Raw genomic sequence first — 25,550 nt, 5'->3', positions numbered from 1 at the left:
CAATTAAAATAGTTTTTAAAGTAGCTTTAAGACTTAATTATGCAGAATTATTGTTTAATTATAACTTCATTGAAGCATAACCACAGATGGTTTTCTTTCTAAATTACTTTATTTTTCCTTTCTTTTCCTTTATTGCTGTACTGGTAGAGAACTTCGTAAAATATATTTTATGTTTCTTTTTATCGTAAAGGATTAGATAATTGTTAAGAATTTTGCTCTCAGTCACTTGAACTCAAATGTGCTCAGCTTCCAGAACTAGTTGCTTATCTTTTTCCTCCAAGATTGAATGCCCTAGAAAGACAGAGGAAAATTCAACCTGTTCAGAGTAAATACTCCACATCAGCTCCTGCTGATTTATCTTACTTCAAACTGACAGGTAGAAGATGTGAGAAGATTCCTTTGAAGAAACCATTGTTTTGTATTTTCACAGGCCAAAGAAGTGCTTTGATTACCTTACTATCTCTTTCTTTCTATTCAACTGCCTCTGTTCTTCACTTATGCAACATATATTGTGGTTTATGGGACTATTTGATTATTTCTGTAGCAGGATATTGAATGGGACTCTGAGTCCATCAGAGTGTATTCTTTCAACAACCATTCATGACTTTACCCTTTCCTCTTATATCTGTTTCCAATACGTGTTGGAAGGAGGTAGAACTAGGAAGACACGCAAAAAATGGAACACTTTCTTCTCACCCCTGTCCCCCATTTATCCCCTCATATGGAGCATTACAAGCTTCAGTCTGGGCAGTAATGAGCAAAGGAGATACCTTTAATAAGATAAGTGATATTTTCATTTTAGACTGCAATGAACTTTTTTGTTTTCTTTGCATGGGCAGGCACCGGGAACAATGGACTTTTTAATATCTGAAAATAAGAATGCTCATTGATACTTTAAATTCACCTAAAAAGCTATGGAACCCACATGAACAACTTGCAGAGTTAAGGAAACAGAATCTGCGTGGAGTGGCTAAAAGGAATGGTGGAAGGAAAATAAAGTTGTTTCTTGTCTTTATCCTGCTAAGAGTCCAGCTTGTTCAATAAATCAGCCAAATATTTGAATTATTACCTATAGAAAAAGAGGATTATGCTAAGTCATTCACAAATAGTTGACAATGGTTAAAATTTGGCTAAATCATTTTTAAAGAAAATAATAAAACTGCCAAGTGATATAAAATGTATAATAAATAAATTATAATGAAACAAAAATCTATATACCTGTTTCAACCTGAATATCCAGTCCCTGAGATGTATTTATAAAATCCAAATGCAACTGTTGAAATTCAAATGTAAAAGTATATAACGTTGCAGGCTTCAAATTACCCCACTCATAAACCATAACATTATTTTGCATAATTTGTGAAAAATTATGAAGGGATATTGACACAGAAAAGTCATTGGAAGATAGCATACTCCAGTTAAAAGAAACACTTGTACTTGTTGCTATTGCCTTAATATTTCTAGTTGAAATTCCACCTAAAAAAAGTCAAAGAGAATGATTAGTACTGACTCAAATAAAATTAAATGAAACTCAATACTGAATCACAAAGGATTACTATAATGGAAAATATTATCACCCATAAAATATTTTCTACACCACAGCAAAGTTTCTTACTTTGTACATAGAATGAATTAACAAGATTGGAAATCCACACCACAATATTTTCCAGATAAGCTGGATAACACATAACATCTCCACTATACTTATCTATTCATATTTGTGTACATTAAATGGCAAAACTAAAACTCTTATTTATAGCTAAGTTCAAATTTTCATTTAAAGTATCTCCTTAAATTTGCATTATATTTAAAAAAACAAAATATTACTATCCTGGTATAATTTTGGACTACCATTCAATAGCTGTTACTCACTGTAAAAGTCAAAATATCTGGAAATAATAATTTTGTCCTTCATTGTTCATATATTTGAACAACACATATACATTACTTACAGGTTTGAAATGACTTTTCACTTAAAATTTTTCCATGTTTTATGGATTGTATAATGATGTGATAGTCTTCATTTTCCTCTAGTGTTATTATTGATTTCTGAAGCTTTTGTGGGTCTGCAAGAATGTGTTTGAAATTCTGAAAATAATTAGATTCATCTGATTAATACATGTTTCTTGAACATTAACCCTGTGTCAATTACATTAATTGAAAGCCTGACTTTTGTACATACCCTTCACAAGAAGCAATTTTTCAATATGAAGTATAAACATATATATAAAATATTTACTTTTACATAAATGACATTATTTTTAAATTACTTTCTGTTTAGTATATGAATATTAAAAAGGAAAATACATAGTTGTTCCTATGAACAATTTTAAATATTAATTTGATAAACTCCTTTGAAGATTCTATTTCATAAAATGCTAACATTTTATATGTTAATAAAATAAAACTGAAAAACTCAAACAACTGTTAAATATCTACTTATGATATGGCATTATGTTAAAACAAATTGTCACTATGTTTACTTTTTATAAGAACCTAAAAAAGATGCCTTACTTTTTGAGCAAAATCATTAACACGTTGATAGTTTAAAAAATAAAATTCAGGATGTCCTCCATTAGGAAATTCATTCCATTCAATATAAACTGGGGTTGTTTGCTTATCCGTTAGCCTATAATGGCAACTTTTTGAGATCTGAAATGAGAAAAAAAAGTAACTGTAAAAAATAACAATAGTTTATTATTATTATTTTATAAGCAAATTTACAAAAATAAAACCTAAAATATTCCAAATTATAATTTTAAGATATTTCAACAGTATCAGTTCCTATACATGAGTTAAATAGCATCCATTTGGACACTCTAATGATTTATAAATGTGATTTTGAAAATGACATAAAGCCAATAAAGAAAAACTGAGGAAACTTAAGACCCATTTTTCACAAATCCTGAATCACTGCATTCCTGGGGTAAAGATGGAGGAAGAGACTCCAAATCACAGGAAAAGGGCAGCACATCTTCCTGGCATGTTGACTGTTTACCTAATGATAATGACACACAAAATTGACGTATTTCACATATATTTTGAACAATACATTTCCAACGAAAGTAAGTTTGAGTGCAAATGTTTGACTCTGAGTCATTTCAGAGCTTCATTCATTTACATGTAATGAAAATTTTAGTAATTGAAGTAAAAGAGATAGACCACAGGATCACAGACCCTTCTATGTTCCCTAATTGGCGCAAAAGATTACAATTCTCAGAAGAATATACTTATCACAAAATCCTACCAAAACTTTTCAAACATACCCACCATTAGTACAAATTAGTATAATTCTGATCTCTCTCACTCCACTGATTGCTCCCAACACAATTCATAAAGCAGTGAAAACAAATTCCATCTATATACATATATCTATGTGGGTATATATGCTGAACATATTGTAACCCCAAGAAAAGAAAAATTTTCTTAGGTATTAAATCTGACATTTAGCATCATTCCATTCAATTTATCCCTCATTTCCCAAAATGGATAGACTCCAAATGGATAGACTCAATGCAATAGTATCTTGCCCAGTAATCAATCAGAGATCCAGAAACACTTTCATGTCTATTTCCAGCTGGTAATTTAAAGCATCAATTTTGGAATAACAAAAATTATTAGTGAATACTTCAAACTACAACTCCATTACTTTGAAAGATAGGCTTAACTCTCTCAGCTCTAGGTGGGTCCGCTAAGGGAAAGTTTAAGAACCACTCTCCATAGATCTATAGGACATCTCATGATCATTTAGAGAGAATAATTCTCAAAGAGAGTTATAGATCATCACTTGCATCAGAATCTCCTGGGAGTGTCTGATAGGAATGAAGATCTCTGGGTTTCCCTCCCATCCTCAAACCAATTGACACAGAGTCTATACTGCCTCTATTGTGAGGCCCCACCTATATTTTTAATAAACCCACCAATTCTACAAAATAAATCCATAATTGCTGCTCAATAAGTAAAGCAAATTAGATGTTCTAGCTCTCCCCAAACCAAACCTGAGTGGAAAAGAAACGAGGGTCTTATTAGGGGCATAAGGATTAAAAAGAAATATTGGATGTTAAAACAGAAGGAAGAGACAGGGCAAAATGGCAGCATAGTGAGGTGTGCAATTTAGTTAGTCCTCAAGGACAGCTACTAAATAGCCAGGACCTGTCTGTAACAACTTTTGGGGGGACTTCCATGGGCACACATCTTACACCAGACTGAACAGTTGGAATGGTTGAGATCCCATGAAGAACTGTCAGTCTCCCAAGCCACGGAGGTAGGTGCCCCTTCCCTACTGGCATGACAGGCTGTCTTGCAGTTGGTTCTCTGAAGGAAAAAGAAGCCTTCTCTACTAGGAGCAAGGAAGATAACAAAGCTCCAGCTGAGGAATGAATTAACAAATTCAGACCGTTGAATACAAGCTTCAAGTACAGATAAACCTAGAGCAAGCAGGAAGTGATCTAGGAGGTTTCACCAGCAGAGAGGAAGCAGGGCTGATGAACAACAAAAAAGCGACTTTTGGAGTGGGACAAGCTCAAAATACTGGAAAATGGCTGGGCCTGAAAAAAAAAGGGCACGCAGAGCTGGGTACTAACTCTGGCTCCTGATTAGCAAATCCAGAAGGCTGGGGTCTGGCTCTGAAAAGGACTGTTTTATTTTTTAACTCTTAACAGCCCATTACATAGACCTGTGGGCATTCTCTGGCTTCAGCACTGCCCCCGGCAAGGGCTTAATTATGGTACTGAGAGACAAATTAAACCAGTCCATTGAAGGAGGTAATTACCTTAAGGGCATATCTTCAAGAAGTTTCTACTGGGAGCAAGCTCCCAATTGTGGTTTTAATCATAGCTGAAAGAGGTGGCATTGATGGGGCTGGGGTGGGGTGGGGAACAAAATGAAATAAAATAGAAAATATATTTTTTTTAGTTGGTTGAGCTCCTGCTCTTGACTGGCAAACCTTGGGGACTGGCAAATGGCTCTGAAAAGGGATCATTTTTTTTTCCTTTTTTCTTTCTTTTTTCTTTTTTTTTTCTTCTTTTTTCTTTCTTCTCTGCTTTCTTTTTCTATCTTCTTTTTTTAAACTATTCTAAGTACCTCATTAGAGAAATCTTCAGGCATTTTACAATTGTCAGCAGGACGCAAGCAAGAGATGAGTTAAGATAGGTCTGAGAGACAAAGTAATGAGGCAACTGGGTGAGATAATCCCCTAAATGGGATATCTTCTCCAAGGAAATGAGGGGCAGGGCCCAACTCAAGTGGCATCCATTCTTTAGAGAATTCAGGCCCCAATCAAAAAATTATGATTCATACTAGGAAAAATGGAGATATGGCCCAGTTAAAGGAACAAACTAGCATTTCAAATAAGATACATGAATTAAAACAATTAAAAATTGTTCAAACAAGCATGCCAAATCACATCAAAAATCAAATCAACAAGTTGAGGGAAGAGAAAGCAAAAGCCATGATGGACATAAAGAAGAACTCGAAGCTTGACAAAAACAAATGGGAGGACTTATGGGAATGAAAGTCACAATGGAAGAGATGAAAAACCCAGTGGTGACCTACAATAGCAGCTTTGAAGAGGTAGAAGAAAGGTTTAATGAACTAGAGGACACAACATCTGAAATCCTACGTAAAAGAACAGATAGGGGAAAAAATGGAAAAATATGAGCAGAGTCATAGGGAAATAAATGACAATATGAAGCACACAAATACATGTGTTATGGGTGTCCCAGGAGAAGAAGAAAAGGGACAGAAAGACTAGTGCAGGAAATAATCACTGAAAATGTCCCATCTGTAATGAAAGACATGAAATTACAGCTCCAAGAAGGACAGCATACCCCAAACAGAAAAGATCCAAATAGACCTACTAAAGATATTTACTAATCAGGCGGTCAGATGCCACAGACAAAGAGAGAATTCTGAAAGCAGCAAGAGAAAAGCAATTCATCACATACAAGGGAGGTTTGATAAGAATGTGTGTGGATTTCTTAGCTGAAACCATGGAGGCAAGAAGGCAGTGGTACGATATACTTAAGATACTGAAAGAGAAAAACTGCCAACCAAGAATTCTGTATCTAGCAAAACTGCCCATGAAAAAAGAGGGAGAGTTTAAAATTTTTCAGATAAACAGACACTGAGAGAGTTTGTGAACAAAGATCTACTCTACATGAAATATTAAAGGGAACACAATAGGCAGATAGGAAAAGACAGGAGAAAGAGGTTTGGGGAGAATGTAGAAATGAGGACTATCAAAGGAAAGGCAAAGAGAGAGAGAGAGAGAAAAATAAGATGTGACATATAAAGGCCAAAAGACAAAATTCTGGAAGAAAGCCATGCCTTTACAGAAATAACGTTGAATGTTAGTGGATTAAACTCCCCAATAAAAAAGATATGGACTGGCAGAATGATCAAAAAACAGGATGCATCAATATGCTATCTACAAGAGATTCACTTTAGACTCAAGGACAAAAATAGATTAAAAGTGAAAGGTTAGAAAAAGATATTTCATGCAAAGAAAAACCAGAAAAGAGCAGGAGTAGCCATACTAATATCAGACAGTTTTGACTTAAATGTAAAACAATTAAAAGAGTCAAAGAAGGACACTATGTATTAATAAAAGGGACAATTCTTCAAAAAGACATAACAATCATACATATTTATGCACCGAGCCAGAGTGCTGCAAAAGACATGAGGCAAACACTGACAACACTCAAGGGAGAAGTAGACACCTCTACGACTTCAATACACTGCTTTCATGAACTGATAGAACATCTAGATGGAGGATCAATAAGGAAATATAGAGGTTGAACACTGTGATAAATAAACTAGATTTAACAGACATTTCTATGACACTACACCCCACAACAACAGGATACATATTTTTCTCCAGTGTTCATGGACCATTCTCCAGGATAGACTAATGTTGGGTCACAAAGCAAGTCTCAATAAATTTTAAATGATTGGAATTACACAAAACACTTTCTCAGATCATAAAAGAATGAAGTTGGAAATCAATATCAGGCAGGAGGCTAAAAATTCACAAATATATGGAGCCTAAACAACACACTCTTAAACAACCAGTGGGTCAAGGAAGAAATTGCAAGAGAAATCAGTAAATATCTTGAAGCAAATGAAAATGAAAACACAATATGACAAAACTGATGGGATGCAGCAAAGGTGGCACTGAGAGGGAAAATTTTTGCCCTGAACTCCTATACTAAAAAATAAGAAAGAGCAAAAATCAAGGAATTTATTGCTCACCTGGAGGAACTAGAGCAGGAACAGCAAACTAACCCCAAAGCAAACAGAAGGAAAGAAATAACAAAAATTAGAGCCGAAATAAATAAAATTGAGAACATGAAAACAGTAGAGAGAATCAACAAAAACAGAAATTGTTTCTCTGAAAAAAATCAATAAAGTTAATGGACCCTTAGCTGGAAGAAAAAAAGAGAGAGGATACAAATAAATAAAATCAGAAATGGGAAGGGGGGCATAACTACTGATCCACAGGAATAAAGGAGATAATGAAAGGATACAATGCGAAGCTATATGATGACAAACTAGACAACACAGATGAAATGGACAAACTCCTAGAAAATCATAAACAACTAACATTTACTCAAGAAGAAATAGGAGACCTCAACAAACCAATCACAAGAGATTGAATCCATCATCAAAATCCTCCCAAAAAGATAAGTCCAGGACCAGATGGCTTCACATGTGAATTCTATTAAGCATTCAAGTAAGAATTAGATCAATCCTGCTCAAGCTTTTAAAAAAAAATGAAAGAGGAAAGAAAGATACCTAACTCCTTGTATAAAGCCAACATCACTCTAATATCAATGCCAGATTAAGATACTACAAGAAAATTATAAATAATCTCTTTAATGACTATAGATGCAAAAATCCTCAACAAAGTACTTGCAAATCAAATTCAGCAGCACATTAAAGGAATTATACACTATGACCAAGTGGGATTTATTCCAGATATGCAAGGCTGTTACAACACAAGAATATCAGTTAGTTTAATATACCACATCACTAAATCAAAAGGGAAAAACTACATGATCATCTCAATTGATGCAGAAAGGGATTTAACAAAATTCAACATCTTTTCTAGACGAAAATACTTCAAAGAATATGAACAGAAGAGAACTTCCTCAACTTGATAAAGGGAATATATGAAAAACCCACAGCTAGCATCATATGTAATGGGAAAGACTCAAAGCTTTCTCACTGAGGTTAGGTACAAAACAAGGATGCCCCCTCTCACCACTGGTATTCACAATTTTGTTGGAAGTTCTAGCTAGGCAAGAACTTAGGCAAGAAAAAGAAATAAAATGCATCCAAATTGGAAATGAAAAAAGTAAAACTTTCATTGTTTGCGGATGATATGATATTATATATAGAAAATCCAAAAAAAAAATTGCAGCAAAGTCACTACCGCTAATAAATAAACACAGCAAAGTGGAAGAGTACAAGACCAACATACAAAAATCAGAAGTGTCTCTATTCAGTAGTAATGAGAAGTCTGAGGAGGAAATCAAGAGAAAAATTCCATAAACAATAGCAACAAAAAGAATCAAATTATTTAGGAACAAGTAGGTTATAAAAAATCTATACACAGAAAACTACAAGAAATTGCTAAAAAATAAAATCAAAGACCTAAATAAATGCAAGAACATAGCATGTTCATGGATTGGAGGACTAAATGTAGTTACTGTCAATTCTAACCAAATTGATTTATTGATTCAATGAAATATCAGTTAAAATCCCAACAATTTACTTTGCAGAAATAGAAAAACCAATAATCAAATTTATTTGGGAAGGCAAGATGCTCCAAATAGCTAAAGGTATCTAGAGAAGGAGGTAGGAAGATGCTCCAAATAGCTAAAGGTATCTAGAGAAGGAGGTAGGAAGTGAGAGGTCTCACATATCTGACTTTAAAGCATATCACAAAGCTACAGTGGTCAAACAGCATGGTACTGGCATAAAGATATATATACTGACCAATGGAATTTAATTAAGAGTTCAGAAATAGACTCTCATCTACAGACAGTTGATCTTTGGTAACGTGGTCAAGCCAATTCAACTGGGACAGAGCAGCTTCTTCAATAAATGGTGTTTAGAGATCTGGATATCCACACCCAAAAAGAATGAAAGAAGACCCCTATCTCATACCTTATACAAAAATTAACTCAAAATAGATCAAAGACCTAAACATTAGGCCTAAGAATATAAAACTTCTAGAGGAAAATGTAGTGAAATATCTTAAAGATCTTGTGATAGCTGGTGGTTTCCTAGAGCAATGAAAGCACAAGTAATGAAAGAGGAAATAGATAAATGGGTCTTCTCAAAACTAAACATTTTTGTGCATCAAGAACTCTGTCAGAAAAGTAAAAAGGTACTTGATGTAATAGGAGACAATATTTGGAAGCCACCTATCAGATAAGAGTTTAATATCCAAAATATATAAAGAGATCCTACAACTCAACAACAAAAAGACAAACAACTCAATTAAAAAATGGGCAAAAGACATGGACAGACACTTTTCCAAAAAAGGAAATACAAATGATTCAAAAACATGTGAAAAGATTCCCAACTTAACTGGGAAGTGCAAATCAAAGCCACAATGAGATATCATCTCCCATCTACAAAAATGGCCATTATCAAAAAAAAAAAAAAAAAAGGAACATTACAAGTGCTAGAGAGAATGTAGAGAAAGAGGCCCTGATTCATCATTAGTGGGAATGTAGAATGGTGCAAATACTCTGCAAGGCAGTTTGGCAGTTCCCCAGGAAGCTAAGTATAAATTTGTCACATGATCCAGCAATCTTATTACTAGGAATATATTTGGAAAAACTGAAGGCATTGACACAAACAGAAACTTGTACATCAATATTTATCATGACTTCCAAGAGACAGAAACAGCCCAAAGGTCCACCTACCAACATGGATCAACAACTGTGGTTTATACATACAATGGAATATTACACTGAGGTAAGACAAAATAAAGTCATGAAGCACACAACATGGATGAACCTTGAAGGCATTAAGTTGAGCAAAATTAGCCAGAAACAAAACAAAAATACTGTATGGTCTCACTAATATGAACTAACATTAATGAGTGATCTTTGAGAGTTTGAGTTGAGAATACAGGTTTTCAAGAAATAGAAAGAGGGTAGAGATCAGGCATTTGATGTTGAAGGAATATAGAATGTCCAAAAGTTTTGATTGTATAGATCCAGAAATGGATAGCACAATACTTCCTGATGGTAGCACAATATTGTTAAGTACACTGAACAAAGATGAATGCAAGTATGGTTCAAAGAGGAAGGCAAGGGGCATGTATGGCACCAGAAGGAAAGATAGAAAACAAAGAACAGGACTGTGTAACTCAATGAAACCTGGAGTGGTCAATGATGGTGATTAAATGTGATTATATGTGATTAAATGTGATTATACTGGGAACCATTGCTTGCTTACTTAGGATAGATTGTATGGTGTGTGAATAAAACAGTTATAAAAAAATTTTAATGTAATACTGGAGAGACATTATGGTCACAATTCAAAATAATTTGAAGAAGGGGAAAATAAAGAGGAAAGTAAAATTATTGCTTTTTTCTAATGTTTCTCTCTTATCTTTGGCTACTTTGGGTCATAAGCTACAAACTCACTCTTTCCTTCTCCTTCCTGTTATTTAGTCAGGTATGTTATTCCATTTTCCTATTAATTGGTTATATTTTTCTTTTAACATATCAACTTTGAAGCTAAGACTAGATTCACTAAATTCAACACATTTTCAACATTCAAGCTGATACAAGCCTATTGGGGTTAGGTCACCTGGGAAACTGATGGAATTTAGATGCATAAATTATATCTATATATGCATCTCACCATGATATTTCTTGTCTCCTTCCTTTACTTATGCTATTCATTCTTTTAGAATTCCGAAATGGCCATCCTGATATCACCAGCAATATTTTCCCTGCTTTTGCCAAATTCCTTACTTCCCTTATGACCCCACTCATCTAGCTAACATTTATTTTTTCTGTAAAATTGAATTTTTCCCCCAACAGCCTTTCTTTATCATTCTTGGATAGATTAGGTCTCATTCCTTTGAGCTCCCAGAATTTTATATATATGCCTATTTTACTTATATTATTTTATTTAAATTTTCTCTTTATGAATTGGTTTTCTCCTCTCGACCTTGAATGTGCTCACTCAGATCAAGTGCATCTTGGAATTCTTGGTTCATAAAATTGTGTTTAACACTGAGTTGGCGCTTAATGCATGAATGAATATGTGAAAACTAAGGCAGAAAGGGGTGTGTGCAAACCTATCAGCTACTTCCGAGTCGTCAAGAAGTAAAAGGAGAGAGGAAAAGGAACAACCTTTTTAAAATCAAGCATCTATTTGAGTGTCTACATTGTAACACGGATGCTATTAAGTGTAGTTCGCTCAAAAAAAAAATAAAAAATCATCAATAACAGTGCTTGAAAATGGTGGTTCAGACTCCGTAAATTTAATAGGGTTTTGTAAAGTAACTATAACTTTATCAAATAATAAAACAATAATAAATTAAATGATACACAAATACATGCCAAAAAATGATACATAATAACAGTCATTAAAATGCTTACTCAGAATGACAAAATTTTTAATGACAAGGAAGGATGCTCACTGTACAATATTAAGTCAAAGAAGAGAAGCGGATGGGAAATGGCATCACTCTGTCAGTAAACACACATAATCAAAACATGGATATTCATAAAATATAAGCCCATCTTAAAACTCTTGTATGTATTAAAAGGCCAACAGCTATCACCCTTGGGCAGAAGAATTGATCATCTTCATTTTCCTTATGTTTTTCTAAATTTTCCAAATGTTTACAAAGAGGATGCACATTTTTTTAACTGCACAAAAATATATGTTAAAAAAATAAAGATGAGAGTACAGTTTATAAGGATTATTTGCTTTTAACTTTCTTCATTATGGTATCAATTAAAAATATGTATAGCACCACAATCATATAGGTATTAGATATATTTTACCAAAAAGATCACATTAATATCACAAACAATATAAATATGCTTAAATGATATAAACATGTTTTATCACAGATATTAAGCATTAGGTTTTTTTTACTCAAAAAAGTATCTTAAATGTTAGTTTATAGCTTTTTATTTATTACTGAAGATGATGAGAATCTCCAGATTTATTTTTATAACAAATCCAAGTCAGAAAGTTTTGAACATTTTCTGGTATCTCAAAAAGGGTACACTTCAAATTGTCTTACCTCAAAAACATAATGTAACCAGAGCAGTAAAATAAGTGATTTCTCCATCTGGAAAGCAAAGGATGTTGTTTCCATTATACGATACATTTTTAGTTTCCAAACTCAATTATTGTACAGTTTTGGGGCAAAAATATATCTATATACATATAAAAATATGTGAAAGTTTAATATCGTATCTTTTCAATTTAGACTGGCTGCTCATTTAATTGAATGCTAAGGAGAAGTTGCATATTATTACCGTATAATAAACTTAGAACATCAGTACTTTCCAATGAATAGCAAAATTACCAGCTTCTATAAACTGCTATAATTAAATATAAAGGAGGTATTAAAAGTAAAATGAATTATCAGCCAATTACACAAAATTACATCTCATTGTATGAAACCATTAACTTTAATTGATAGAAATCAATTGATAGAAACACCTACCCACTGCTACTTCGTTAGAAATAATTTCTCACGCTTTAAAATTGCACCATCGCTATAAAAATATTTCAAAATACTATCTTTGACATTGAAACTTACATGGGAAAAAAAAAAGAGTTCCACAGTCATTTCAACTCTTTTTTGAAATGCACCCCACTAAAGAGCTTGTGTAACATTACCTAGATACCTTAAGTCCCTGGAAACCTAAAAACTTTTACATCCAACTTCAGACACAAAGAAAAAAAAGTGAGTACTCCTGTATTACATGTGTGTATGTTTATGTGTTTGTAGAACTAAGAGTACCATTTTAATAGTAAACAGCTCCCCAGGATTAATTTTAAAGCTAACGCAAGTTTCTAACTTAAAAAATTTTTTAAAAATCTATTCAGTTCTTAACAAGCAGGTGTGCACCTCAGAGAAAAACGCAACCTCGTTAAAAAATAAATATGTAATCATTAAAACCACAGAATCCTCCACAAAAGCTTTAAACTGTCCATTTTGCTCAGCAGTCTGATGTAAACGTTTTACCCTCGGAGTCACGGTTTTAAACTTGTTTTCTCCCCAAAATCTAAGTGTAAACTACAATTCTGAAAGCTTGTGTGTCATAATAAGAATGAGAAAGTGGGGAGTGGAAAATCGCTCCATGCCTTCAGCTCCCAACCTCAGCTCGAATTCAATTCCAAGTCCCAAGTTTACAGGGAGAAAAACAAGGAGCAGCTGTCCCTAAGCGCAGTTATCAGAGTCCAAAGAAGCCAAGTTTTGATCGATGGAGAGAGAGACAGTTTACGAAGGACGTGTCTGAGGCTCTAAGAATGGTGAAGCTAGTAGGGGAAAAAGGAAAAAGCAGAGAACTAGAAGAAAGTGGGAAGGCCGGGGGCCTTCGGGTCGTAGGGCGCCCCAGTAACCCCGACGCGACCCCAACCTGACCCGGCAGCCGAGTTTGCAGGTTTCGTGCCCCCCGCGCGGAGGGCCCGCGGCCCGGGCAGGAGAGCGCGGAGACCGTGCGGAGCGCAGCGGGCCAGCAGCCCGGGACCTAGGCGGGGCAGCGCACCTCTCTCTGCCTGCTGGCTTCTTCCTCTCGCGGGCTCTTCTCGGCGAGTTCCAGCTCTTCCCACCTCCTACTCTTTTCCTTCAGGCCAGCGGTGCCCTTTGCCCCCCGCTGGGTTAATTAAGTGGAGATCTCCATGGAGACGGAAAGCCGGGCAAAACGAGAGGAGTGGGAGGCAAGTTCCCAGACACTGCCTTTGTGGAGGAGAATTATACTCTAATGGAAGAAGGGAAGAGAGGGTGAGCAGAAGGAGAATGTCAGGGGGAAACTTGGCATTTCACGAAAAAGAAAAAAAGAGAAGGAAAAAAAAAAGTCGGCCATGCGGGTGTGAAAAGCCCCGGTGTGCACAATTTAAAGTTCAGTTCGTACACGTGGCCATGTAGGAAGCCACATTCTTTCATTGTTAGCACGGTGTTTGTTTGTTTGTTTGTGCCTGCAGCATTTGACAATATTGATGGAACACTTCTTCCTGCCTGAAATGCTTTCCTCAGTTGGCTTCCCTGGCATCACCCTCGGCTAGTTTTCTACCTCGGGGGTCTATCTCTTCCGCATCTTTTCAGTCCACATCACTGTCTCCTCTGACATTTCAGCTTAAAAATTGACATGACCCTTGGTGCCTCCTTTGAGTTTGGGGCTATTTCATTCAGTTTTGTGATTTCAACTCTATTCAAGACTCCCAGTCGCTCCATCTTGGATTTCATTTCTTGCCAGGACTTCAGAGCAATATTTACAGCTGCACCCTGGATTTGTCCACAGGGAAGCCACCCACTGGCAACTAAAAACTAAATTCATAAACGTCCTCCTCCCAGCTCTCCCTGAGCAGAGAATCATTCACCCAGATAACCAAACAAGAAATCAACTCTGCATTCCCAGATCCTCTTCCTCACCACCGAAGGTCAGTTTGTCCTCAAAGACTCCTTGATGCTATTTCTGAAACATCTCCTAGAGCAATTACTTCCTCTCTATTCCCATCACCATTGATATCATTGAAAACCTTAGTTGTCCCTCCCTGGAAAGGGAGTATCACATTTAAGAGTTGGGTCCTCAGAATCCTCATAGATTCTATGGCTCCACTTACTACCTGAGCATCTCTCTGAAAAGCTGGTCATGGTGAGGATTAAGTGGAATAAGGCTTGTGGGGTGCTTCTTAAAGTATAAACACCTAATAGAATGACAATTGATATTGGTTTACAGCATTACTGCCTATAAACTTATAACTAGACTAGGTCTCTCTCTTCTGATTCCTCTAGTCTTTGCTGCACACTGCTAGCCAGTGTCTGAAATACATGCATGATCATGTGTGGGATAACTGCTTAAATGCCTGTTCTCTTACTTGCCTACAATATACCTCTAGCCAAATTCACTTTCAAACTTCATCTCTCTCCTCTGCTCCCTGATACCCTAACTTACATCCTCAGGGAGGTATTAGGCCATAAACATTTGCACCTATGTTTTCTTATAGAACTTTGTTTATATTTCTACTGTAGCATTAAAATGTACTTATGCTTTTATATCCTCAGCTACATTATAGATTCCATGAAGATAAGGACAGTGTCTTAATTTGAGCACTGTCTCTGGTAGAGTTGTGGATTGACTGTATATATGTTGTTTAATTCTTGAAAAATTCTCAGGTCTTGCCTCTCTTTATCCTTTAAAATTGAAAGGTTTTGTGCGGGCCATGATGGCTCAGCAGGCAGAATTCTCGCTTGCTATGCCGGAAACCTCAGTTCGCTTCCCAGTGCCTGCCCGTGCAAAAAAAAATGGGGGAAGGATTTCAAGGCAGTATATCACAAAATAATTTTGTTGCTATTGAATTAGCTTTTAGTCTTTGAGAAATATGATTAAATTAAAGATCCATCATATGAGTTGAATAATGAGTATATATCCAGATATATATATATGTATATAAATCTGGATATATATTTCCTTTCATTTCCCATTTACTTGGCAAACAGTGGCATTTTCAGTAAGTATCCATTATAATATTATCATCATCTGTAGCTTACATTAATCACTTTACTGGCCAATAATCTTGATAAGTAGGGTTTCCCTGACCAAAGGCAAAAATCTCTCCTTGAAGAGATGCCAAATGAAATAGTGATCTTGATTCTGGCTCTAGTAACTTCAGTACGGAGAATATAAAAGATTTAAGAAAAAGCGTGTTTTGCTTGAGAAAAAAAGAAAAGTAAAGATTTAATATGTTTAGGTATGTTTATTCTTAAGGAAAATAATTTTTTTTCAGATGGAGAAACACATACAAAAGTCATTTTGTCGATAATGGAGGTCATTAAACCCTATAACATTATCTTCCTCTTAGGAACTATGTTGTTTGGGATCATAACATTTGTTACAATAGAAGACCTCATTCCTGGTAGGAAATGACAAATACATATGTAAAAGCATAATACCCGCTTCTTCAACTTCCAGTCATCCATTCATTCAGCACATATTAATTAATGTGCCAAGCAACAGTACTAGGAGAATATAGCAACAAACATGTTTAGCCCTCACCTCATGGAGTTTAAATTCTAGTATTGGAGTGGCTGAGTGTTGTATTCTCTAATTCTCGCTCCCCTTTGTTCCTGTTGTTACTACCTAAAATCAGATCCTCTTTCCTTCTAATTTTGACTCTTGGCTTCCCTGCTTATTAGAATGATATTAGCAGGTCTCCTTATCTCTACCTTTCCCCACTTTAATCCATTTTCAACCATTTCCAGACTTATCTTCCTAAAGATCAGCTCTGACAATGTCCATCCTCTGCTCAGACCGTCGTCAGTGGCTCATTGGCCTCCCCTGTCCCTTAGTTTGCCCATTGAGATCTGTAACTGGGTTGGCCTTTTTAAAAAATGTAAATTGTCTTAAAATTTTATATTTCAGTATATTCATTTATATAGCATATAAAATAATTGTTTCACAAATCTTTCATGAAAGGGTATTTAATAATCCAAATTAATCTTTTATTTACTTTGAGTGAATGTGGTGTTTAAGTGTTACTGGATGCACTTCAGAATCTAACATTAAAATTTGGATTTATCTTTATCCATTGGTGTGGACTAAAGTGCAAAGGTCATGTTGAGAAATGGGACTAAACCAAAAGATTTTCATCTTTGAGGTTGGATGATTGCAAAGTGAGTCAAAGACCTGGTTCATTAAGTTATGGTTTTCCTGCTAATTTGTTAAAAGTATGCCAGGAAGGCTAGAAATTTATTTCTAAAAGCTATCAGCACATTTAACAATTTAATTAATGAATTAAGTTCATTAAACATTTACTGAGAGACTTTGATAAAGAAAGTATCATAAATGAAGGGACAGGAAAGAAGAGAGAGAGAAAGGCTCTCTGACTGCAAGAGCCTTATATACAGAGAGGAAAATCCATTATCCTTATACCCTGAGAAGCCAGAGATTAAATAATAATAATAATAATAATAATAATAATAAAACAGGAGGGTAAAGAATGACAGCCTGTGAGTCCTGGAAGGTTTCCTTTAAACTTAACCTTCAAATACAGCACCTGTGTTAGGGAAATCACAGATACCTGTTGAGTGACCTTGGCCCAGCACTCATCTGTCCCACCTCCTTCTCTGGGGAAGCTGCACGCACTAAGCCATGCTCTTCCTGCCTTCTGGTACCCCTACCTCCTTTTCTACTGTGTGCCATACACAACCGGGGGTAGGTATTACGACTAGGGAAAAGGGCCAGGCAAACCCAAGGTGGATAAAAACCACACTCAAACAGTGTATATTTGTCTCTCTTCTCCAACACGAAGTTGGGCTTGCAGAACTGCCATCTACTGACACCCAACTCTGGGCAGTTTTCAGCCACCCTCAGCGACCAGAAGTGATGGGATTTCTTCCCTGCTCTTTTGATTCTTTGTAAGGACAAGGAGATTATTTGCTCTTCTGGACTCTTCATACTATGCAAGTAATAAAGGGATCATTTGTTGGAAGTGTCTGTTCTACCCTTGTCAATACGATGAAGTGTAACCAAAGTGTTGTTCCATCTAACTTTTTTCTGCTTGAGTTGTGCTAATTTTCAGAAAAATATAACTGCAGACACCTGTCATTAAAAACTCCAGCTCCTACAGCCATCACCCCTTCACCTGCAGTGAACCACCATTCCCCAGCCAATGAAAAAGCAAGAACCAATCTCAATGCTAACCTCAAGCTCCTGCCTTAGCTCAGTTGGGGAAGTGCCCTTCTCAGAGCATGCGCACTAAGCCCCCAACCCTGACCTTACTTTACTTTTGCTCAATATATTAGTAAATTCTCTGCTTCTGGGTGGGACTGAGATGTCATTTTCTGAACATGCAATGTATGTAGAAGCATGTTCTAGCATTGCCAGGGACTGTGCATGCTCAAAACCAATTCTTCAAAAATCCCCTTGAATTTTTGGGGACTCACCTTGCCCACTTGTTCCAACCATCTGTGCCTGCATCCTGGACACCTTACAATAGAATCCTACCCACATCCTTTTGGAGAGAAGCTTCATTTAGAACATGGGTCCACCCTTCTCCATTCTTTGGCCAAAGAATAAGTTCTGCTTTGCTTTACTAAATCTGCTTTCATTCTGTTGGTGTGAGTGACACAGGACAGGAGACCCATTTTGGGGATTTGACACAAAGAGGGTAGGTAACACCCTGAATCTGTGTTCGCATGACGCACTGTTGTAGCAAGTGGCTCCACAACCTGTCACATATTACGTGCTCAATAAATACTTGTTGAGGGAATGAGTAGGCAATAGCTGGATGGGGAAGGACTGAGTAGAATTGATACCTCTTACTCTAAGCACATCTCATTAAATCTTAAAATTCACCATCCTGAACCTCCTACAAAGTTCAAATTATTTATCTCAGGAAATTACATGGAAAATGAAAATTTCCATCGGTGAACCCTGGGGAAAAAGTCTTAGAAAAAAAATGATAGAAAAACAGAATTATAAAGTATGATATAAAGGAATTTCCTAGATAGACATTCATATTTATCGTCCATAAATGAACAGCTCAGACCAAGCAGGGCCGGTGGTGGAGTGTGGAGGGTGGGGAGGCTAAGAAGAGAAACCATTCATTATGTTACATTGATGTCTGAATTCATTCATAAACTTTTGCTGATACTGTTCTAGTTTCATCCTTAATCCATTCTTACCAGGTGATTAAAGCAAGATTTGCAAATGAGATGATATTCAACCAGATATTATTTACCCTGGTAATTTATTTTAAAACATAATTTTATTGATAAAAAAATAAGATTTATAAATAAATGGAAGACTATAAAATGTAAATGAGCTTGACACTTTTAAATGGTTTATGTACTAATAGAGCATAATCAAGACAAGGATAGTTATACCATTAAAAAAAAAAAAGGCAAACCTTATGCATAATGAAAGACCTCCACTTAGTGAATTGACTACATGTGATTAAGTTAAAAACATGAGTCTTAGTAGCTACTTTCACAGTAGTACCAATATGTGCAAAATTTCTGAAAGTAATTGTGGTAGTTAGATTCAGTTGTCAACTTGGCCAGGTGAAAGCACCTAGTTCTGTTGCTGTGGACATGAGTCAATGACATGTGAACCTCATCTGTTGCTGATTACATCTGCAGTTGGCTAGGAGGCGTGCCTGCTGCAATGAATAACGTTTGACTTAATTGGCTGGTGCTTAAGTGAGAGAGCGCAGTCTAGCACAGCCAAAACAGCTGTGCATACTTCATCTCAGCACTTGCAGCTCAGCCCAGGCCTTTGGAGATGCAGAAAGGAATCACCCCAGGGAAAGTTGTTGGAAGCCAGAGGGCTGGAGAGAAGGCCAGCAGAGATTATCCTGAGCCTTCCCACATAAGAAAGAACCTCAGGTGAAAGTTAGCTGCCTTTCCTCTGAAGAACTAACAAAATAAATCTCCTTTTATTAAAAGCCAATCCATCTGTTGTGTTGCATTCCAGCAGCTAGCAAACTAGAACAGTAATTAAGTCAAACAAGGTTTCCCATGTGGCAAAATTATGTTTAAAATGACCTACTTATTATAACAATATTTTACTATTTCAAAAAATACATATTTAGAACCAACCATATGCAAAACATTCTGCTAGATACTAAGGGGGAAATAATATTAATAATAATGTGACTAATAGCTAATATTTTCTGTCTATTAAGAGCCTATTAAGAGTTTTACACTCATTATCTTATATTCCCCCCATTATAACATAGGCAGTATTATTCCCTACAAGTTTTTCTACTTTACAAATTAGGGAACTGAAGTTTGGAAAAATTCAGGACATTGCCCAGTCTTGCTTTCAAGGAATTTATTATACAGTGGCAGAAAAACAGTGCCATTGTGATTATGTTGATGGGAACTTAATCTATAATCAGTGTTTCTAAATGAAACTTAGTAACTACAGGCTATGAATTGAGGATAAAAACAAATTTATGTCTCTAATGGGTAGGATCATTCTACATCAAAAGTTACCGATTCATCACTAAACTTAATGACTCAATTTCCAATCAATAGAGATTAGGATTTGGAAATTAAATCACATTAATTAACACATGAGATGGTAATAAGCAAGGCAAACAGTAGATTTACTGACTCATCATTTTCTCTTAGTAATTGGAAGCTCCAAAGACTGCATGTTCTTACTGTCACCTCCAAAAGTCCAGTCATTTTCATAAATAAAAAATAGTGCATTATCAAAAAAGTTTAAAATCTGACTTCTAACCTATGAAAAAAAAAGGTCACAATACCTCTGTAAAGAAGACCCACCTTATTGTTGATATTTGAGAGTTTAAACAATCATGTGAACAAGGGGAAGCTGTGCAAAAATGTTTATGGTTTGCAAAAACGCTTTGCCTCCTGGGAAATACAATTAAAGGGAATCATTAAGGGATGGGAAATGTTTTGTCTTGGAGAGAAAAGTGGCTTAGAGACTCTCAAAAGGCATTGATAAATGGTGGTGATGTGTCCCCATTGGATCCTTGTTGGGAAGCAGTCTTAACATTTTATAAATGATCTGGAAGAGAGAAAATAGTAAAGATGTAAGGTAGTAGTGGACAATAGATTATTCTTGTCAGTAGTATCCTAACTCGATTGGAATAACATAACAGTGTCACGAAAAGAAATGACAAAGCAGAAATTAAGCAACAAGGTATGATGTGGTAGCATGTGTGGACCTTGACAATAAACTGAGTTGAATACTAGCTCTCTGACATTTACTAGCTGCATTGAGCATCTATTTGTTTTGGCCACCCAGAATTGCCATTGTCCTCTGGGATCAGCAACCTCATACTTTGGAACAACCGTCCCCCAAATTCTAATCATATGGTTGGTACTACCACAGTCATTATATGCCTGTGGCCCTCCTCACAGGATGGACAATGGTCCTGGCTGTTCCTAGCCTAATACTCTATCACCCTATGGTAGGCAGAAGTCTAAGACAACCCCAAAGATTCCTGCTCCCTGTTATATACACACCCTGTGTAATGCCTTCCCCTTGAGTATGGGCAGGAGCTGTGAATATGATGGGATGTTACCTTCATGATTATGTTATAATGTATAAGACTTCATTGTAGCAGACAAGAGAAAGGTTTTCCTTCTTGGTTCTGAAGAAGTAAACTGCCATGATGTGAGAAATCCAAGTAGCTAGGATCTCAGAGTATCTAAATGCTGAAAGTGAGCCCCTGCTGAAAAGAAGCCAGAAAATGGGGATCTCAGTCCTACAATCATAAGAAATTGAATTCTGCTGACAACCTGAATAAACTTGGAAGAGGACAACTCTGAACATCAGATTAAATCGCAGTACCAGCCAACAACTTGATTTCTGACTCGTGAGACTTTGAACAGACAAACCCACTAGCCTCTACCCATTCCTTACCCACCAAAAATGTGATAATGAATGTGTGTCATTTTAAGGGAGTAAATTCATGACAATGTATTATACAGAAATAGAAAACTAATATCCACCTCTGACTGACCAGGTGATAAGCAAGCCTGGCCAGTTTTTGCACAGGATTTTTTAAATTAGACATCAGAGATAGATGCCCTCTCTTCTTTAATAAAGTTTATGTCAAAGCTGCAATGGCCATGTGCCCTGTTACATAGTGCAACCTGGGATGCAGTGGGAGAGAATGCAGTTGGTAGAGCAAGAGAAATAGACTAATGCATTCAAGTCCTGCCTTTCTATTCTCTCCTAAACTTTACAAAGTTTGGTTACTGTTAGAGGGAAATATTTATCTCAAATATTTTGGAGGCCATCCCTTGGAGTGACATGACACTCTTGGCCTCAGCCCCGTCAGCATCCCCCCCTTAAGAAACATCACTGGGATTTAGACCTAAGCAGTTTAATTCCAGAATTTGTTCTCCTAACCACTCATCACATAAAGAGCTATACAATTTCCTTCCCATTGGTTATATAAGTAATTTCCTCTGATTTAATACAATTTAGAGCAGCTATGGCTAGAGCAAGGAGATATATATATATATATATATATATAAAACTGCAAAAATGGCAGGCATTCAGGTACTACTGTCAGCATGCGGTATAATATATTTATATCCCATGTACTTTTCTTAAAATTAAGGTATAATTTTCTAAATGCTGATTTTTATGTACTGATCTCAACATTGGATGACCCTCATATGTATAGTTGAATATTCATTATTCTAATATTACAGGCAATTTATTTCCTTAAGACTTCTTTACAAAATCTTATAGACCTTTAAGTCTGTAGTGTTCTAAAAAAACAGAATGTTGAGTGCAAAAAGTGTACTGGATGATATTACAAGACATGTACTTCTTGTAATGGAAAGAAAAGAAAACAAAAAGTAAATGCTCATCACAGGTGAAAAGAAAATACAGTGTTCCACTTCAACTCTGCATAACGTGGAGTGTTAAGCAGATTATTTTAACCAATTCACATTGCTGAATACCGTCATTTTTTGACAATGACATATATAAGTGCGTTCTCTTTTAATATGTTCTAATTAATTATTTAAGTATGAGGAACAATTATCAACGTGGCTAATTTTAAAAAGTCAGTGGGAGTTTCACTTTTAAATACAAACATCATTCCGTGAAAATATGAGCCACAAATTCCACATGAATTACAACGCAGTCTCCCTTTGCTTAAGCTAAACTATTTACTCTCTTCTATGAAGTGTTAAAATATTTGTTGTTGGAGGTTGATAATATCTAAAATAGCTAATCCTAAAGACAGAACATGATGAATAAGTAGAATTGTTTATGCAGTACTTAAGTAGGAAAATACATACTTGGAGGCAGTTATGTCTTTTTAATCTATATATAAAATTACCATTTCTTCAAGCACCTCATTCTTTAAAAATTAAACAAAGCAGGCAAACAAGCAAAAAAATTTACTTTATTCACATACCAAAATAAATTCTTGCTAATAATTGAAGAGAATTTGGGAAATATATACAAGTACAAAGAAGGTAAATTCACCTGTAGTTCCATAACTTCACCAACTCCAAATAGTTACGTTCACATGTTCTTCCTAAAATATTTTCTGTGCAATGTACATATATTTTTTAAAGAAATTGGACTTATCTAATTTTATATCTTGATTTATCATGAAACATTTTGTGCCAGAAAAGAATCTTCAAAAATATGGTTTTAAATTATGCATAACAACCCAAGTTAGAAAGGTCATGTGATATATACATATATATACACACACACACATAACTATAACCAAACCTTAGACCTGCAGAATGTTTAAGTTGTTTCCAAATTATGGGTACTATAAAAATGTTAAATGAGTCTTCCAGTGTTTAAAATGGCATATCACCAGTACCCCCTAATCTATTCTTGCCTAATGTTTCTCTGAACATTGAAGAAACAGAAAATAAAATTACAAGCCAAAACAAATTTCACAGACTAAAATTTTTAACAAAATAGTTTATTTCATAAGGAAATCGCTTTTAATTATAATAGAAAAAAGTCTAAAAGGAGAAGAGAAAGGAGAAAGCTTGCATCTTCCCCTTTCCCATTCCTTACAGTTTTGGAATCTGTACCTACCAGAAACAGGGCAGCTGCTATATTATTATGGAGCTGCATCTCTCAAAGGTAGGTCAGGTTTCTCCCACTCCAACTAGTCCCTTGTTTTTCTCTATCTATTCGGATATGGCAGTTCCCTGGAAACAACATTGTTTGGCAGCAGACAATTGCATTTTAGGAGTTGGCCACCAGGTTAAGTTAAGCATTAGAGATGAGGACAGAGACAGAGGGAGAAAGTAGCTCTGCAGGAAGAAAAGATTAGTTTTTAAAAACTTTAACAGTTTGAAATACGAAGAGAGATGCAAAAAGTTACTGCCACTGAATAGTTAAAAAATATTAGGAAATGCCGGCTATTATGTGGGAAGTGAGGTGGAAATTGACTTTATCATCCTACCCTCTAACTGAAAATATGAAAATAAGAATTTCACCATTCCTCATATAGAGTATGACCAACAATAATCCATTTATCTTAATCATTAATAAATAGCATAAATGTAAAGGAAATAACCATGGGCTTTATGGAAAAATATGCAAAGTAAAGGAAAAGTATACACAGTCCTGGAAAATGAGAGGCGAACCTGAGCAGTTAGTATGAGATGTATGCAGGCATTACATTAAACTTCACAAAATTAAATGTCCTTCTTCTTATTCTGGGGCTCCCTGTATTTGTGTTGTTTAAATGATCTATCCAGACAGGTTGAGTTAGATTATGTGCTACAGAAAATTTAGGTTCTGGACAAAACAAACCATCCTGTTTTTAGTTTCATACAGTAGGTAAAGATCTAAAATACAGACAATGTCTTCCTTACCCCTGTATTGTGAATTAATTTAATCCCAACCTGATCGACTTTGTAGTTATCTCTAAATACCAGGTTATACATATATAAAACAGCCTCTTAAAATCTAGAAATGACAATTGCCACTCAGACTAAATGTGTCTGCTATAAGAGCTTACAATCTAGGCCCCTGTTTTCTTATAAGTATTTTCTAAATGAGATTATACACTAGTTGTTCTTTGGTTTCTGGCTTATTTTGACTCATCAAATGTCCCACAGGTTCATTGACAATGTTGCTCATGCCTCACAGCTTTGTTTCTTTTTGGAGCAGCACAGTATTCGATCATATGTATACACTATCATTAGCTGTTCTACTTTTCAATCAGTGCATCCTTCAGCCACCTCCATTCATTGGGCATCACATATCATATCCAAAATCAACAGTCCATCAACACTCTCAATTTTAGATAATTTCATTGTACCCGAGAGAAAATTAATCAATAAGCACCCCCTCACCAAACAGAAAATCCAAATCTCCCTTTAACTCTTGTCCCTCCCCTCATTATTTACCCCAAGTATTCCTAAGGTAAAGTTGATGATTTACTGTTAAATATAGCCTGTAGCATGCAATAGCAGCTTTCTCCCTGTACTCCAAAATTATACACACTTTGTACAAGACATACTTTTGAAGTAATTCATGCAAGAACTTATTTATATTTGTAGTGTTACTTGGTGGGACACGTGTCTATACAACCCTTTTCAATCATGGTCACCTTCAATATGGTAATATTACTTACAGACCCTCTAGTGAACCACCTTCACTTCAATCTATTCCCTTACATTTAAGTTCAACCTCATTGGCAAACCATTCACCCATCTCTAGCGTCCACATATCTCTAGGTCCCCTATATCTTGTAATACAAGCTTCTGACTTGACGTCTACCTTTACCATGGTCGTAAAAGTGGAATCATACAGTATCTGTCCTTTTGTATCTGGCTTATTTCACTCAGG

The 25,550-nt window shown here is 35.7% G+C and overlaps 1 protein-coding gene across 1 annotated transcript; it reads right to left on the bottom strand.

Annotated features, from left to right (window-relative positions):
• Window positions 1–232: 232 nt before the first annotated feature.
• Window positions 233–13,830, bottom strand: LOC143690706 (uncharacterized). The gene is made up of 6 exons (XM_077168286.1): window positions 13,767–13,830; window positions 12,290–12,337; window positions 2,515–2,652; window positions 1,953–2,088; window positions 1,219–1,476; window positions 233–291 (listed from the first exon to the last, which is right to left on the bottom strand). Exons 2-6 carry the CDS (start codon window positions 12,335–12,337, stop codon window positions 233–235), a joined length of 639 nt encoding a protein of 212 aa, XP_077024401.1. The 5' UTR covers window positions 13,767–13,830.
• Window positions 13,831–25,550: the final 11,720 nt, after the last annotated feature.

Source organism: Tamandua tetradactyla, chromosome 7 (assembly GCF_023851605.1).
Source record: "Tamandua tetradactyla isolate mTamTet1 chromosome 7, mTamTet1.pri, whole genome shotgun sequence".
Lineage (NCBI taxonomy): Eukaryota > Metazoa > Chordata > Mammalia > Pilosa > Myrmecophagidae > Tamandua > Tamandua tetradactyla.
The sequence above is the reverse complement of the archived record's forward strand: the minus strand, read 5'-3'. Positions and strand labels throughout refer to the sequence as shown.